Source organism: Geotrypetes seraphini, chromosome 5 (assembly GCF_902459505.1).
Source record: "Geotrypetes seraphini chromosome 5, aGeoSer1.1, whole genome shotgun sequence".
Classification (NCBI taxonomy): Eukaryota; Metazoa; Chordata; class Amphibia; order Gymnophiona; family Dermophiidae; genus Geotrypetes; species Geotrypetes seraphini.
The window spans coordinates 263,743,651-263,755,244 of NC_047088.1; the positions used below are offsets into that span (position 1 = coordinate 263,743,651).

General features: G+C 44.9%; 1 protein-coding gene across 1 annotated transcript in view; it reads right to left on the minus strand.

The window, feature by feature from the left end:
* LOC117361131 (sterol 26-hydroxylase, mitochondrial-like) overlaps positions 1 to 10,442 on the minus strand; it is a 39,444-nt gene extending 29,002 nt beyond the window's left edge. Inside the window, exons 1-4 of the mRNA XM_033946065.1 lie at positions 10,103 to 10,442; positions 5,312 to 5,502; positions 2,434 to 2,633; positions 1,056 to 1,253 (exon numbers count right to left, since the gene is read on the minus strand). Of these exons, the coding sequence (XP_033801956.1) occupies positions 1,056 to 1,253; positions 2,434 to 2,633; positions 5,312 to 5,502; positions 10,103 to 10,348 (835 nt within the window). The 5' untranslated portion in view covers positions 10,349 to 10,442. The remainder of the gene's footprint in view (positions 1 to 1,055; positions 1,254 to 2,433; positions 2,634 to 5,311; positions 5,503 to 10,102) is intronic.
* Positions 10,443 to 11,594: the final 1,152 nt, after the last annotated feature.

The following is an 11,594-nucleotide window of genomic DNA, read 5'->3' on the forward strand; positions in this document are numbered from 1 at the left end:
CATGGCAATGACAACACCATCACGTTATTTTACATAGAACTTTTAAACATTGTCTATATCATTTCTGTATTGTATTTATATTCATTAGGACCCCTGATGAAGGCATGTTGTCCGAAACACGGACCGTGTCGAGTCCCTTGGTTGGTAAAAAGGTTTTATATCACTGCATTTTAACTTTGGTACAATAAATTTTGCCTGCATCTTGTACATGGTCTGCAGTTTTGGTTTGTTTTTCCTGGTTTGGTGATTTCACTGCAGCTTTGATTGGATCTCTTTTTGTTACCCTATTTCCGCATACAGTTCAAACTCTTCTTACTGACCTACAAGTGCATTCGCTCCGCAGCTCCTCAGAATCTCTCCCCACACTCCTCCCTGGGCACTCCACACATCAGTAAAGTTTCTCCTATCTGTACCCTTCTCCTCTACAGCCAACTCCAGACTCCGTCCCTTCTACCTTGCTGCACCGTATTCCTGGAATAAACCGTCTGCCTTGGTATGTCGAGCTCCGTCTCTGGCAGTGTTCAAAACCAGACTCAAAGCTCACTTCTTTGAAGATGCTTTCAATTCTAAAGAACCCACCTTCTAAACACCAATATGCATCTTATTATTCCCCCATCTGATCACTGTGTATTGAGGTACCTTCTTGTCCAATTTGTCTGACTTGACCAGACTGTAAGCTCTCTTGAGTAGGGACTCTCTCTTTTCTGTTTTCATGTACAGTGTTGCATCTGTCTAGTAGCTCTCTAGAAATGATTAGGAGGAGGAGGAGTATGTTGCATGATATAGCCAGTCACTGCCAATATTCATCGGCTTACTGGCCAAGCTAGGCAGCCAAAGACAACTGCCTAAAAGGCAGGTATATCTTCGGTTATTGAGATTTATCTAGCTAGCCACTGAATATTGGCATAGTTGGCTGCAGCCAGAAATAGACCGGTAATTCAAAGCCAGTGGCCGGATATGGCATGGGGACTGAATGTCCAGCATTGCCGCGACCTCCTGCGGTCTGAATATGAGCCTGAATGATTCTACCTGTCAGTCACACCAAAGTCACTCACCGAATGCAAAGATGATATCCCAGCCTTTCAGGTAGCGGTTCCAAAAGGGCAGGATGGTCCTGGTCCACTTGGGTAGGAAGGAGACATAGACAGAATTCCTAAACATAAAGCTGATGGAGTCGATGAACCTCTGAGTCTCCAGTGGGATCTTTTGCTCCAAGCAGCCTATGCGAGTCTCGAAGAGAATGGAGGAGATTCCTAGGACAGAGTAGAGAATATTGTTTAGCGTCAATTGCACTTGACTTTGTAAGAACAACCTGTATTTTGGTCACAATGAGACCCAAGAAAATGCAGCGCCTCTGCGACCCAGGACAAGTCACTTTATAAGCTTGTGCCTCTACCACTGACTTGGCATTTGAACATAAGAATAGCCTTACTGGGTCAGACCAATGGTCCATTAAGACCAGTAACCCATTCTCATGGTGGCCAATCCAGGTCCCTAGTACCTGGCCAAAACCCAAGGAGTAGCAACATTCCATACAGAATCTCAAAGAATAGCAAGATTCCGGAATCCCAGAGAGGAACAAGATTCTAGAATCCCAAAGTGTAGCAACATTCCATACAGAATCTCAAAGAATAGCAAGATTCCGGAATCCCAGAGAGGAACAAGATTCTAGAATCCCAAAGTGTAGCAACATTCCATACAGAATCTCAAAGAATAGCAAGATTCCGGAATCCCAGAGAGGAACAAGATTCTAGAATCCCAAAGTGTAGCAACATTCCATACAGAATCTCAAAGAATAGCAAGATTCCGGAATCCCAGAGAGTAACAAGATTCTGGAATCCCAGAGAGTAACAAGATTCTAGAATCCCAAAGAGTAGCAAAATTCCATACAGAATCTCAAAGAATAGCAAGATTCCGGAATCCCTGAGAGAAACAAGATTCTAGAATCCCAAAGAGTAGCAACATTCCATACAGAATCTCAAAGAATAGCAAGATTCCGCAATCCCAGAGAGTAACAAGATTCTAGAATCCCAAAGTGTAGCAACATTCCATACAGAATCTCAAAGAATAGCAAGATTCCGGAATCCCAGAGAGGAACAAGATTCTAGAATCCCAAAGTGTAGCAACATTCCATACAGAATCTCAAAGAATAGCAAGATTCCGGAATCCCAGAGAGTAACAAGATTCTGGAATCCCAGAGAGTAACAAGATTCTAGAATCCCAAAGAGTAGCAAAATTCCATACAGAATCTCAAAGAATAGCAAGATTCCGGAATCCCTGAGAGAAACAAGATTCTAGAATCCCAAAGAGTAGCAACATTCCATACAGAATCTCAAAGCATAGCAAGATTCCGGAATCCCAGAGAGAAACAAGGTTCTAGAATCCCAAAGAGTAGCAACATTCCATACAGAATCTCAAAGAATAGCAAGATACCTTCAAAAGCGAATCTGTAGAGGATGCTGGCCACATCCTTCACCATCACCCCCGAGGAGCTCTCCTTCCTGATGTCCTGGAGCATTATAAGGAGGTCAGATACCACCTCATTAATGGTTCCAGTGTAGCGCACGGCTTCTTTCGGCTTCAGCATCCTCTGATTCAGGATCGTACGCAATGTGTGCCAGCGCTTTCCATCTCTGGGAGAAAGGTAGGAAAACGGGATAGCTGAGTGAGAGCATTATGTTTATAACATTAGAGGGTGACCAAAATTGAGATATGGCGACCAGAATTAAATGCAATACTCAAGGTGAGGTCACACCATGGAGCAATACAGAGGCATTTCCTTAAATATTCGATTATAAACTGAGATTTTTGGGCCCCCCCAAAATGGGGGTCTCGGTTTATATTCGAGCCTCCTTTCGATGATGGTGCTTTTTTCCTCCCCACCCCACCCGATGACCAATGCTGCTATTTTCCACCCCATCCAATGACCAGCACTTCTATCCCCCTGATGAGTGACATTGATATCTTCTCTCCCTCCCCCAATGACCAGCACTCCTATCCTCCACTACCCCAGACTGGCATCGCACTTACAGTCCCGATGCTCTGGAAGCTGATGCCAACACTGTGCTGGGCTGGGGGCTGGTGAAGGGCCTTGAGCTTCTGAACATGCTCAAGGCCTGCTGGCTCCCACCCGCTCTGGGATTTTCGAAAGGAGTCCAGCAAGTCTTGAGCATGCACAGGCATAACATCATTAAAATAGTCTTACTGGGTCAGACCAATGGTCTATCTAGTCCAGTAGACCATCCTCATGGTGGCTAATCCTCAAGACCCTTCATCAGTCAAGCACAGAGCATCAGTGTCAGTTTCCAGAGCATCAGGATTGTAAGTGGGATGTCTGCCTGGGGCAGGAGGAAGCGGGTAGTGAAGGATAGGAGTGCATAAGCCACTATTCTTCGATTCTCCAGTGGTGGCCTCCTCTTTATTTTTCTTTTGCTGCGGTCCACTACATCAACCAGCTCACCTTTATCCACATGTTTATTCAGGCCTTCAAAAAATTAAGTAAATTGGCAAGGCAAGACTTCCTTCGACTGAACCCATGCTGGCTCTGTCTCATTAAACCATGTTTGACTGTTCAGTAATTTTATTCTTTATAATAGTTTCCACTATTTTTCTTGGCACTGAAGTCAGGTTTGCCAATCTTTAATTTCCCTTTAAAAAAAATTAGCATTACATTGGCCACCCTCCAATCATTAGATATTACGGATGATTTTAATGACAGGTTACAAATTACTAACAGCAGATCAGAAATTTATGTTTGAATTCTTTCAGTCTCCTTGGGTGAATACCATCCAGTCCAGGTGATTTACTAGTCTTTATTTTGTCGATTTGGCTCAGTATGTCTTCCAGGTTCATCAAGGTTTCTTTCTGCTGTGCTAACCATTCTGTGCAGTACATACCCATGCTCTACTCTGCCCCTCCCCCTAAAAGGACACGAGGTTATGTATGAAGATGTGCATATGATCTGGTATGGTATGTTACCAAGTTTATGCCCTAACAGTGTGTGCTAATTTTCCACACTTTAGTAACAGGGCACCATAATAAATAATTGCTGAAAGTTTTATTTTGTTCTTGGTGGTATTTGGAATTTTTAATAAGCTGAAGTCCATTTTTCGTAGAACATTAAAATCAATCCAAGCACAAAGCACTGTAGTTTTTCTTACAGAAAGAGCTTTAAGCGTCAAATATATATAAAAGGAAGTGAGTCATGGATTTGATATACCATACTGCCTTTCTGTGGTACAACAAAGCCGTTTATATATACAGTTATATATAGGTGCTTTCTCTGTCCTTAATTAGATTGTAAGCTCTACTGATCAGGGACTGCCTCTTGCATGTACAATGTGCAGCACTGAATGCATCTGGTAGCGCTATAGAAATAATAAATTGTTGTTGTTAGGGGGGCAAGGGAGGTTAAGTGCCTGGACCAGGATCAGAAGGTTTCCCAGGTCCTCAGCCCACTGCTTCTAGCCATTAGGCCAAAATTCTAAGCTATAGGAAAGCAATGCACTTTCGGGGGTCTGCTGGGTACTTGAGATCTGGCTTGACCACTGTCAGAGACAGGTTGCCGCCGGGCTTGATGGACCCTGGTCTGGCCTGGCAAGACTCCTTTGCTAGTTTGTAAGGGTGTGGCTTCTTGCCAATGGGTGAGGGTGGGGTATCCCTCCTCAGTTTGATTTCAGGCCCCTCCAGGAGAGAGGAAGCTTTTTTCATTTTCTATCCGTTTCTATCCTGCCCTCTTGAACAAGCATATTCTCACCGCTGTGTCTCCTTTTTCTACCCCAGTGAAGGGTGAAATCCCTTTAACAATTTCAGGAAATGGAGAGCTGTATCGTCAAGCTCTCTCCAGTCGTGTCATTGGAGCTTGCGCGCATCCGAGAAGCTGAAAGCTTTGCCGTCGGTAGTTTCACTCCCAGCAGGACCTCCCAAGGCGGGCAGGTTTCAGCGGAGAGGTCAGACTATCGATGAACCACCCATCTGGGCAGCAGCAGATGAGCCGGGTTGGAGGCGGAGAAAAAGAGAAGGAAGTGCTCACTCGGAGGTAGCTTAAGAAGTGTGGTTAGAGGAAGCTGGATCTGCATCTCATAAGAGAACAGTCCAGAACATAGTCTGGTCTGGTCTGGTCTGCAGAGTTAGGAAGAAATATTAGGATGAAAGCTTAGATAAGAATGCCATGAAAGAGAAGGCTGGGCGGTCAATTCAAGAGGAAAACTGTATATGAAGATGTCTGGAGAGAGCCTGTGCCTGATGGTCCTACGCAGGTTATAAGAAGCTGTGCAGAGTAGGTAGCTGAAGGCTGCAATTATGGACTTACTCAGTGAAGGGGCCGTAGGCTAGTTCTCGCATGTCTCGGTATTCTCTCCAAAGGTCCATGTCGTTTCTCACAGGATACTTCCCCTCTTGTCTCAACAGCTTTTCCAGCAGCTCAGGACAGGCGATGTTTACACTCTTGTATGATCCCAGCTGGGACTTCCACATAGGCCCATATCTCTTCTTCTCGATAACCTGAACATCATAAGGACACGGTTCTCAGCACTTTCCTTCTGATTATCTAGAGCAGGGGTGTCAAACTCAATCAAATTAGGGGGCCGAAATCTAAAACACAGGCTAAGTCGCGGGCCAGACCCCGCCCCCATAATAAATTGTAACACCATTTTTCCCATTCATTTTTCATATATACACACAATATAATCTTACTAACAACACAAAATTAAACTACACAGGCACAGGCTTGCCATAATCTTTTCTGTACTTCATTAGAATCTGTCTCCCATCACGACTACACACATGCTTTCTCAGCTCTTTAATCGGCATTAGGCTATGTGTTGTGAAATCCTAGTAGCCATTGATGTTCCATGTGTTCAAACCTAGGGGAAGGGGAGAGGGGCTTCATTAGAACAATGAGGGTCTTCCCCAGGTACCTGTGCTCTTATGTCTTCTGCGTCAATGCAGCCGTGGGAGACGAAGTAAGTTCTGAGAGTAGGCCCAAAGGTGATCAGGCCAGTCAGAAGCTCTCGTTCCCATTCAGGCTTTGACAGATTGTTGTGCTGTGCTGGAAAGTACTACTATAGCTTTCAAGCAGTATATCTTCTGGCCGGTTCCCTCCTCCTCATTTTCCACTGTGTGCTCAAAGCCGCGGGTGGCGGCTCCTAAGCGCGTCCTGCGTCTGAACCGGGAGCCTTCTCTCTGATGTCGCAACTGCCTGCCTGCAGCTTTGAGCACACTGCGGACATGAGGAGGAGGGAGCCGACCAGAAGATCAAACAGCCAGGCAGGCCAGATTCGGCCTTGTGTTTGAGGGGAGGGTGAGGGGGCTCAGTTTTTGTTCTGCCCCCACATTGAATTTGTACTGTTCTGGCAGCCTGTAGCTAACATAAGATATCTCCTGCTGTGGTCCTGTAACCTTTATACTCGAGTTAAATGTGGCACATGACCCCTTCTGTCCAGCCTCCTTGAGAACTACTATAGTTTGCTCATTTGTGCTTCAGCCAGTTGTGACCTTTGACTAAGGTTACCAGAAGTCCTGGAAAACCCAGACATGTCCTCTTTTTGGAGGACTATCTGGGGGTCCCAGACGGACTTTCCAAAACCTAGCAGTTTGTCTGGGTTTTGGAAAGCCCCGCAGAACTCCATCCACATCTAGAGGGCAACTGTGCATGTGCGGATGATGTCAAACATAATAATAATATTAAAGATTGAACTAGGCCAGTTACTGGGCAGACTTGTACGGTCTGTGTCTGTGCATGGCCGTTTGGAGGAGGATGGGCAGGGGAGGGCTTCTGGCTGGGAGGGTGTAGATGGGCTGGAGTAAGTCTTAACAGAGATTTCGGCAGTTGGAACCCAAGCACAGTACCGGGTAAAGCTTTGGATTCTCGCCCAGAAATAGCTAAGAAGAAAAAAAAAAAATTTTTTAAATTGAATCAGGTTGGGCAGACTGGATGGACCATTCGGGTCTTTATCTGCCGTCATCTACTATGTTACTATGTAACACATCTGCACATGCTCCAGGCCCTCTAGACGAGGCTGGAGCTCGTTGGGGAAGAAGAGAGGAGGTTTGTGGGCAGGGCCGGATTAAAGGATAGGCCCGGTAGGCACGTGCTCAGGGCCCGAAAATATCAGGGGGGCCCAGGGCCGGCGTTAGGGGGAAGAAAACAGGGCAGGGGGGCCCCGACTGCCTGAAGGTCAGCTTCTCCCTCCTACTCCCTCTCTGCTCTCTCTCTCCCGCAGTGCAAGGAAACTTAACTCAAGTCGTGGGGCTCTAACTGCGCGTGTTTCGGAGGTGAAGGGAAGGCGGCGCGTGCAGTGAGGGTTGAAATGGGGGATTCAAAGAACTCTATAGTGAATATCCAACAAGAATTAAAAGTTTCGAAACAACTGAGTGAAAAATTGGAATCCTTAGAAAACTTTTGCGATTGATTAATTTCCCTAGGATAGCAGCTGTGTCTCCTAGGCATATGTTAAAACGTTATATGGCAGAGATTTTGGAAATCTCTGAAGATATGATTCCACCATTCACCCAACAGCAACCACAGGACGATAATCAACCGCTCAATGTATCAGCAATGCCGGAACTTTCTGAACGAGAGGCCGCAGTGGCCATTACAGTAGTCCTTGCACCAGATAAAAACTGGTTGCTTCGGCTCTTCTTTAAGAACAAACAGAAAGATTTTCTTGGCCATAAAATATTAATGTTTCCAGATTTGGCACGGGACACACAGAAGAGGAGATGTGAATTTCTTGTGTTACAGCCAGGGGTTATCTTTCTTCGTCATCCATGTACATGCAGAATACATTATCATATGAAAAAATATGTTTTCTTTGAACCTGTTGAGCTGACAGCCTTCTTGGCTGGAGCTCGAACGGATGAAGGGGAAGTTTGAGTGCAACATTAAGGGACATCCTCTCTCAGTCGAGGGATCTTATTTTCTTTATGATGTTTTGTATTATTACTTTGTTCATACTTGCAAATTTAATCTTGGACCTAATTTGAGGACTTGAGTTGAAGTTAAGCTAAGTCTTCTATTTTCCTTATATACATTTGTATTTGAAACAACAGTGTGCCAGGTGTGTATTAGTTTGCTTTCTTCAACTTTCCGTACAAGTGGATACTTGAATTATATACGGTAATTTGAAATTTGATAAATAAATAATTAAAAAAAGAAGAAAAAGAAAAATGAATGGAAGAAATTGGGGGCGTGGCTAGGGCAGGATTGGGGGCGGGGCTAAATATTAATAGATGTCCCGTTTTGATGAAAAAAATAAATGGTCACGTTACTAATGCATCAGGATAAGGTTGGCAGAAATTCAGAACTCAAACTCCCTCCTGAAACTGGGTAACTTGGAAGCTCTGCGAAGCTATTCAGCTCTGAGCTACTTGGAAACTCCTCCCTTCCCACAAGGATTGAAAGCGACAATCCTTTCAGAAAACAAAGGGGACTCTAGGTATTACGAGGCTGCAAGGGGGGTAGCATTAGACATTTCTTCACAGAAATGGCAGCAGAGAAATGCAGGGAGCAAGGAGGTGGCTAGGAGCATGCCGAAGTAATAATAATAACAATAACTTTATTCTTCTATGCCGCCATAATCTTGCGACTTCTAGGCGGTTTACATTTAAGAGAGCTGGACATTCAGCGAATTACAATATGCAGATAGTCAGAGGAAATACAGAGAGCAGAGGCTTTAAGAAAACAAGAATATAGAAATACAATTTGCTGAGCAAGAGTACAAGATATACAGTTTGGTGGGTAATGTGCCGAGCTCTGCGCTTGCGGAGATGATGCGGTATACAAACCTAAGGTTTAGTTTAGTTTAGTTTAATGTCCGAGAGGACCTGTTTGGAATAGGCCGCACATTTCAGAAAATACAGCGAAAAATTACGATATGATAAAGATAACAGTTTATATGTATCACAGTACCGTGAAATTCCATGCGGGCTTAGGAGGGGAGAGGGGAAAAGGGTAGGAGGTCGGGGGGTACTGTTATTGAGGAGAGAGAGGAGAGAGCGGGTCAATTGTTCACATGCTAATCAACTTCAAGTTCAATGCATTGATATTCTGCCCAAGTACATTTGTACAAATGCTTCAAAGGGCTCGTCCAACAACTTCTTAGTTGTGTTTTTTGATGTCATCATGACTCTTCTTCCCTTCTCTCCTTCTGTGTCAAATGTTATCGTCTTGACCTTGTTCCCTCCACTCCTTTTAATTTTTAAAATTTTATGTTTTGTATTATTTCAGCATCGTACACCGACCAGATACATGTCGATGATCGGTATTACACATATGAATAATCTAATCTAATGCTTGGCATTATATACCGAGACATCAGTCCAAGAAAGCTCGACTGGGTTTACAATAGTTAACTTAACAAGAATAAGGCTAAGTTTCGGAAGATTAATTTTCAAGGTGTTTAGCTAATAAAATAGTTTTTAAAGATTTACGAAAATGTTGGAGTGAACCAGAACTCCTTAAAAGGAGGGGAAGATCATTCCAGAGTTGAGAGAGCTTAAAAATCAGAGATTGAGTAAAAATCTTGACTGCTTTTATCCCTTTCTTGGAAGGAAAAGATAATTTAAATTGTTGATTACCTCTTGCAAAGGAAAATCTGTAAATGTTCCAAGATAAAGGAACACTGGGTCATGAAATTTGCGAAAGGAAAAATAGAAAAGGATCCATCATTTCAATTTTGGGTGGGGGAAGGAATTTGAAGGGGGCCTGGAGGAAAAGGAAGAATGCTGACAGAATTAATCCTGGGTTTTGGCCAGGTACCTGGACTGGCGACCGTGAGAACGGGCTACTGGGCTTGATGGACCATTGGGCTGACCCAGTGAGGCTATTCTGATGTTCTTATGTACTTGGCTTTACTCCCTATACTCAATAAGCAACAAATTTTTGCCCCCCCCCCAAAAAAAAAGTGGGATCTCCCTTCCCCCTGCAGTGGCCAGCACTAATTTGTGCTGCAGGGCCCTTGGAAAGTCCCCTTCAGTGGGTCCTTTCAGCTCTAGGGCAGTAGTGTACACAGCACACTGTGATTCTCCAGCTGAGCTGTAAGCTCTCTGGGTTAGGGACTCAATCAGTTCCCTTGCTAAGCCCCAATCTCCCTCCCAGTACCTGAAGCTCATGTGAGTGCATCACATATCCTTTCAGAAATATCCAGTACAGGGACTGCAGGGTACTGGGACCAGGCAGGTCATCAAAGCCCTTCAGCTTTCTCTGGCACTCTGTGGCTTGGACTGAGGCCTGCAGAGTGGCTCGGGCTCTCAGGGGGCTTGCACTGGTCCAGAAGCAGGGCTGTATTCCCAGGCTCCATCTCCTCCTCGGGCTGGACAGCAGGCAGCGAGCCCCAGGAGCTGCCATCTGGGCACCAGGCAGATCAGCTGTGGGCTGTCAAAGGAGACTCCTTCGGAATAAGGAGCAGATCCAGGGCTTAACTGCTTCACTGCTGAATGCCAGCAAATGACTAGGGAGAGACTTTGGGCATTGAACAAAAACAGAAACTGTTTACAACCTGGCACCCTTCCACATGCATCTGAGCTCTGAGACGCGTCGTCTCATAGGAGACAAGTTATCTGACTTTCCAAACAGTCAAGATAGTAACTCCTTAAATACATGAGATATAGCAAGTCCAGGAAGCCCGAACAAGTTAAATCTATATCACCCCCTCTCCCCTCCCCGAGACTCCAACGGCATCTCTGTCTTATATAACTCATTCTCAAATTACTTCTAGGCGAGTTTGATGTGCATACTGCAGGTTAAAAAAATATTTACAAATTGCTCTTTGTCACTGAAGCTATTCAACTGAAGTGAAAGAGCCATCCAGACCCATGTAAAGCAAGAAGACAGCACAGACAGCTGAAGCTATTCAAGTGACGTGAACGAGCCATCCAGACCCATGTAAAGTAAGAAGACAGCACAGACAGCTGAAGCTATTCAACTGACATGAACGAGCCATCCAGACCCATGTAAAGTAAGAAGACAGCACAGACAGCTGAAGCTATTCAACTGACGTGAATGAGCCATCCAGACCCATGTAAAGTAAGAAGACAGCACAGACAGCTGAAGCTATTCAGCTGGAGTGAAAGAGCCATCCAGACCCATGTAAAGCAAGAAGACAGCACAGACAGCTGAAGCTATTCAACTGACGTGAACGAGACATCCAGACCCATGTAAAGCAAGAAGACAGCACAGACAGCTGAAGCTATTCAACTGGAGTGAAAGAGCCATCCAGACCCATGTAAAGCAAGAAGACAGCACAGACAGCTGAAGCTATTCAGCTGGAGTGAAAGAGCCATCCAGACCCATGTAATGCAAGAAGACAGCACAGACAGCTGAAGCTATTCAGCTGGAGTGAAAGAGCAATCCAGACCCATGTAAAGCAAGAAGACAGCACAGACAGCTGAAGCTATTCAACTGACGTGAACGAACCATCCAGACCCATGTAAAGAAAGAAGACAGCACAGACAGCTGAAGCTATTCAGCTGGAGTGAAAGAGCCATCCAGACCCATGTAAAGCAAGAAGACAGCACAGACAGCTGAAGCTATTCAACTGGAGTGAAAGAGCCATCCAGACCCATGTAAAGCAAGAAGACAGCACAGACAGCTG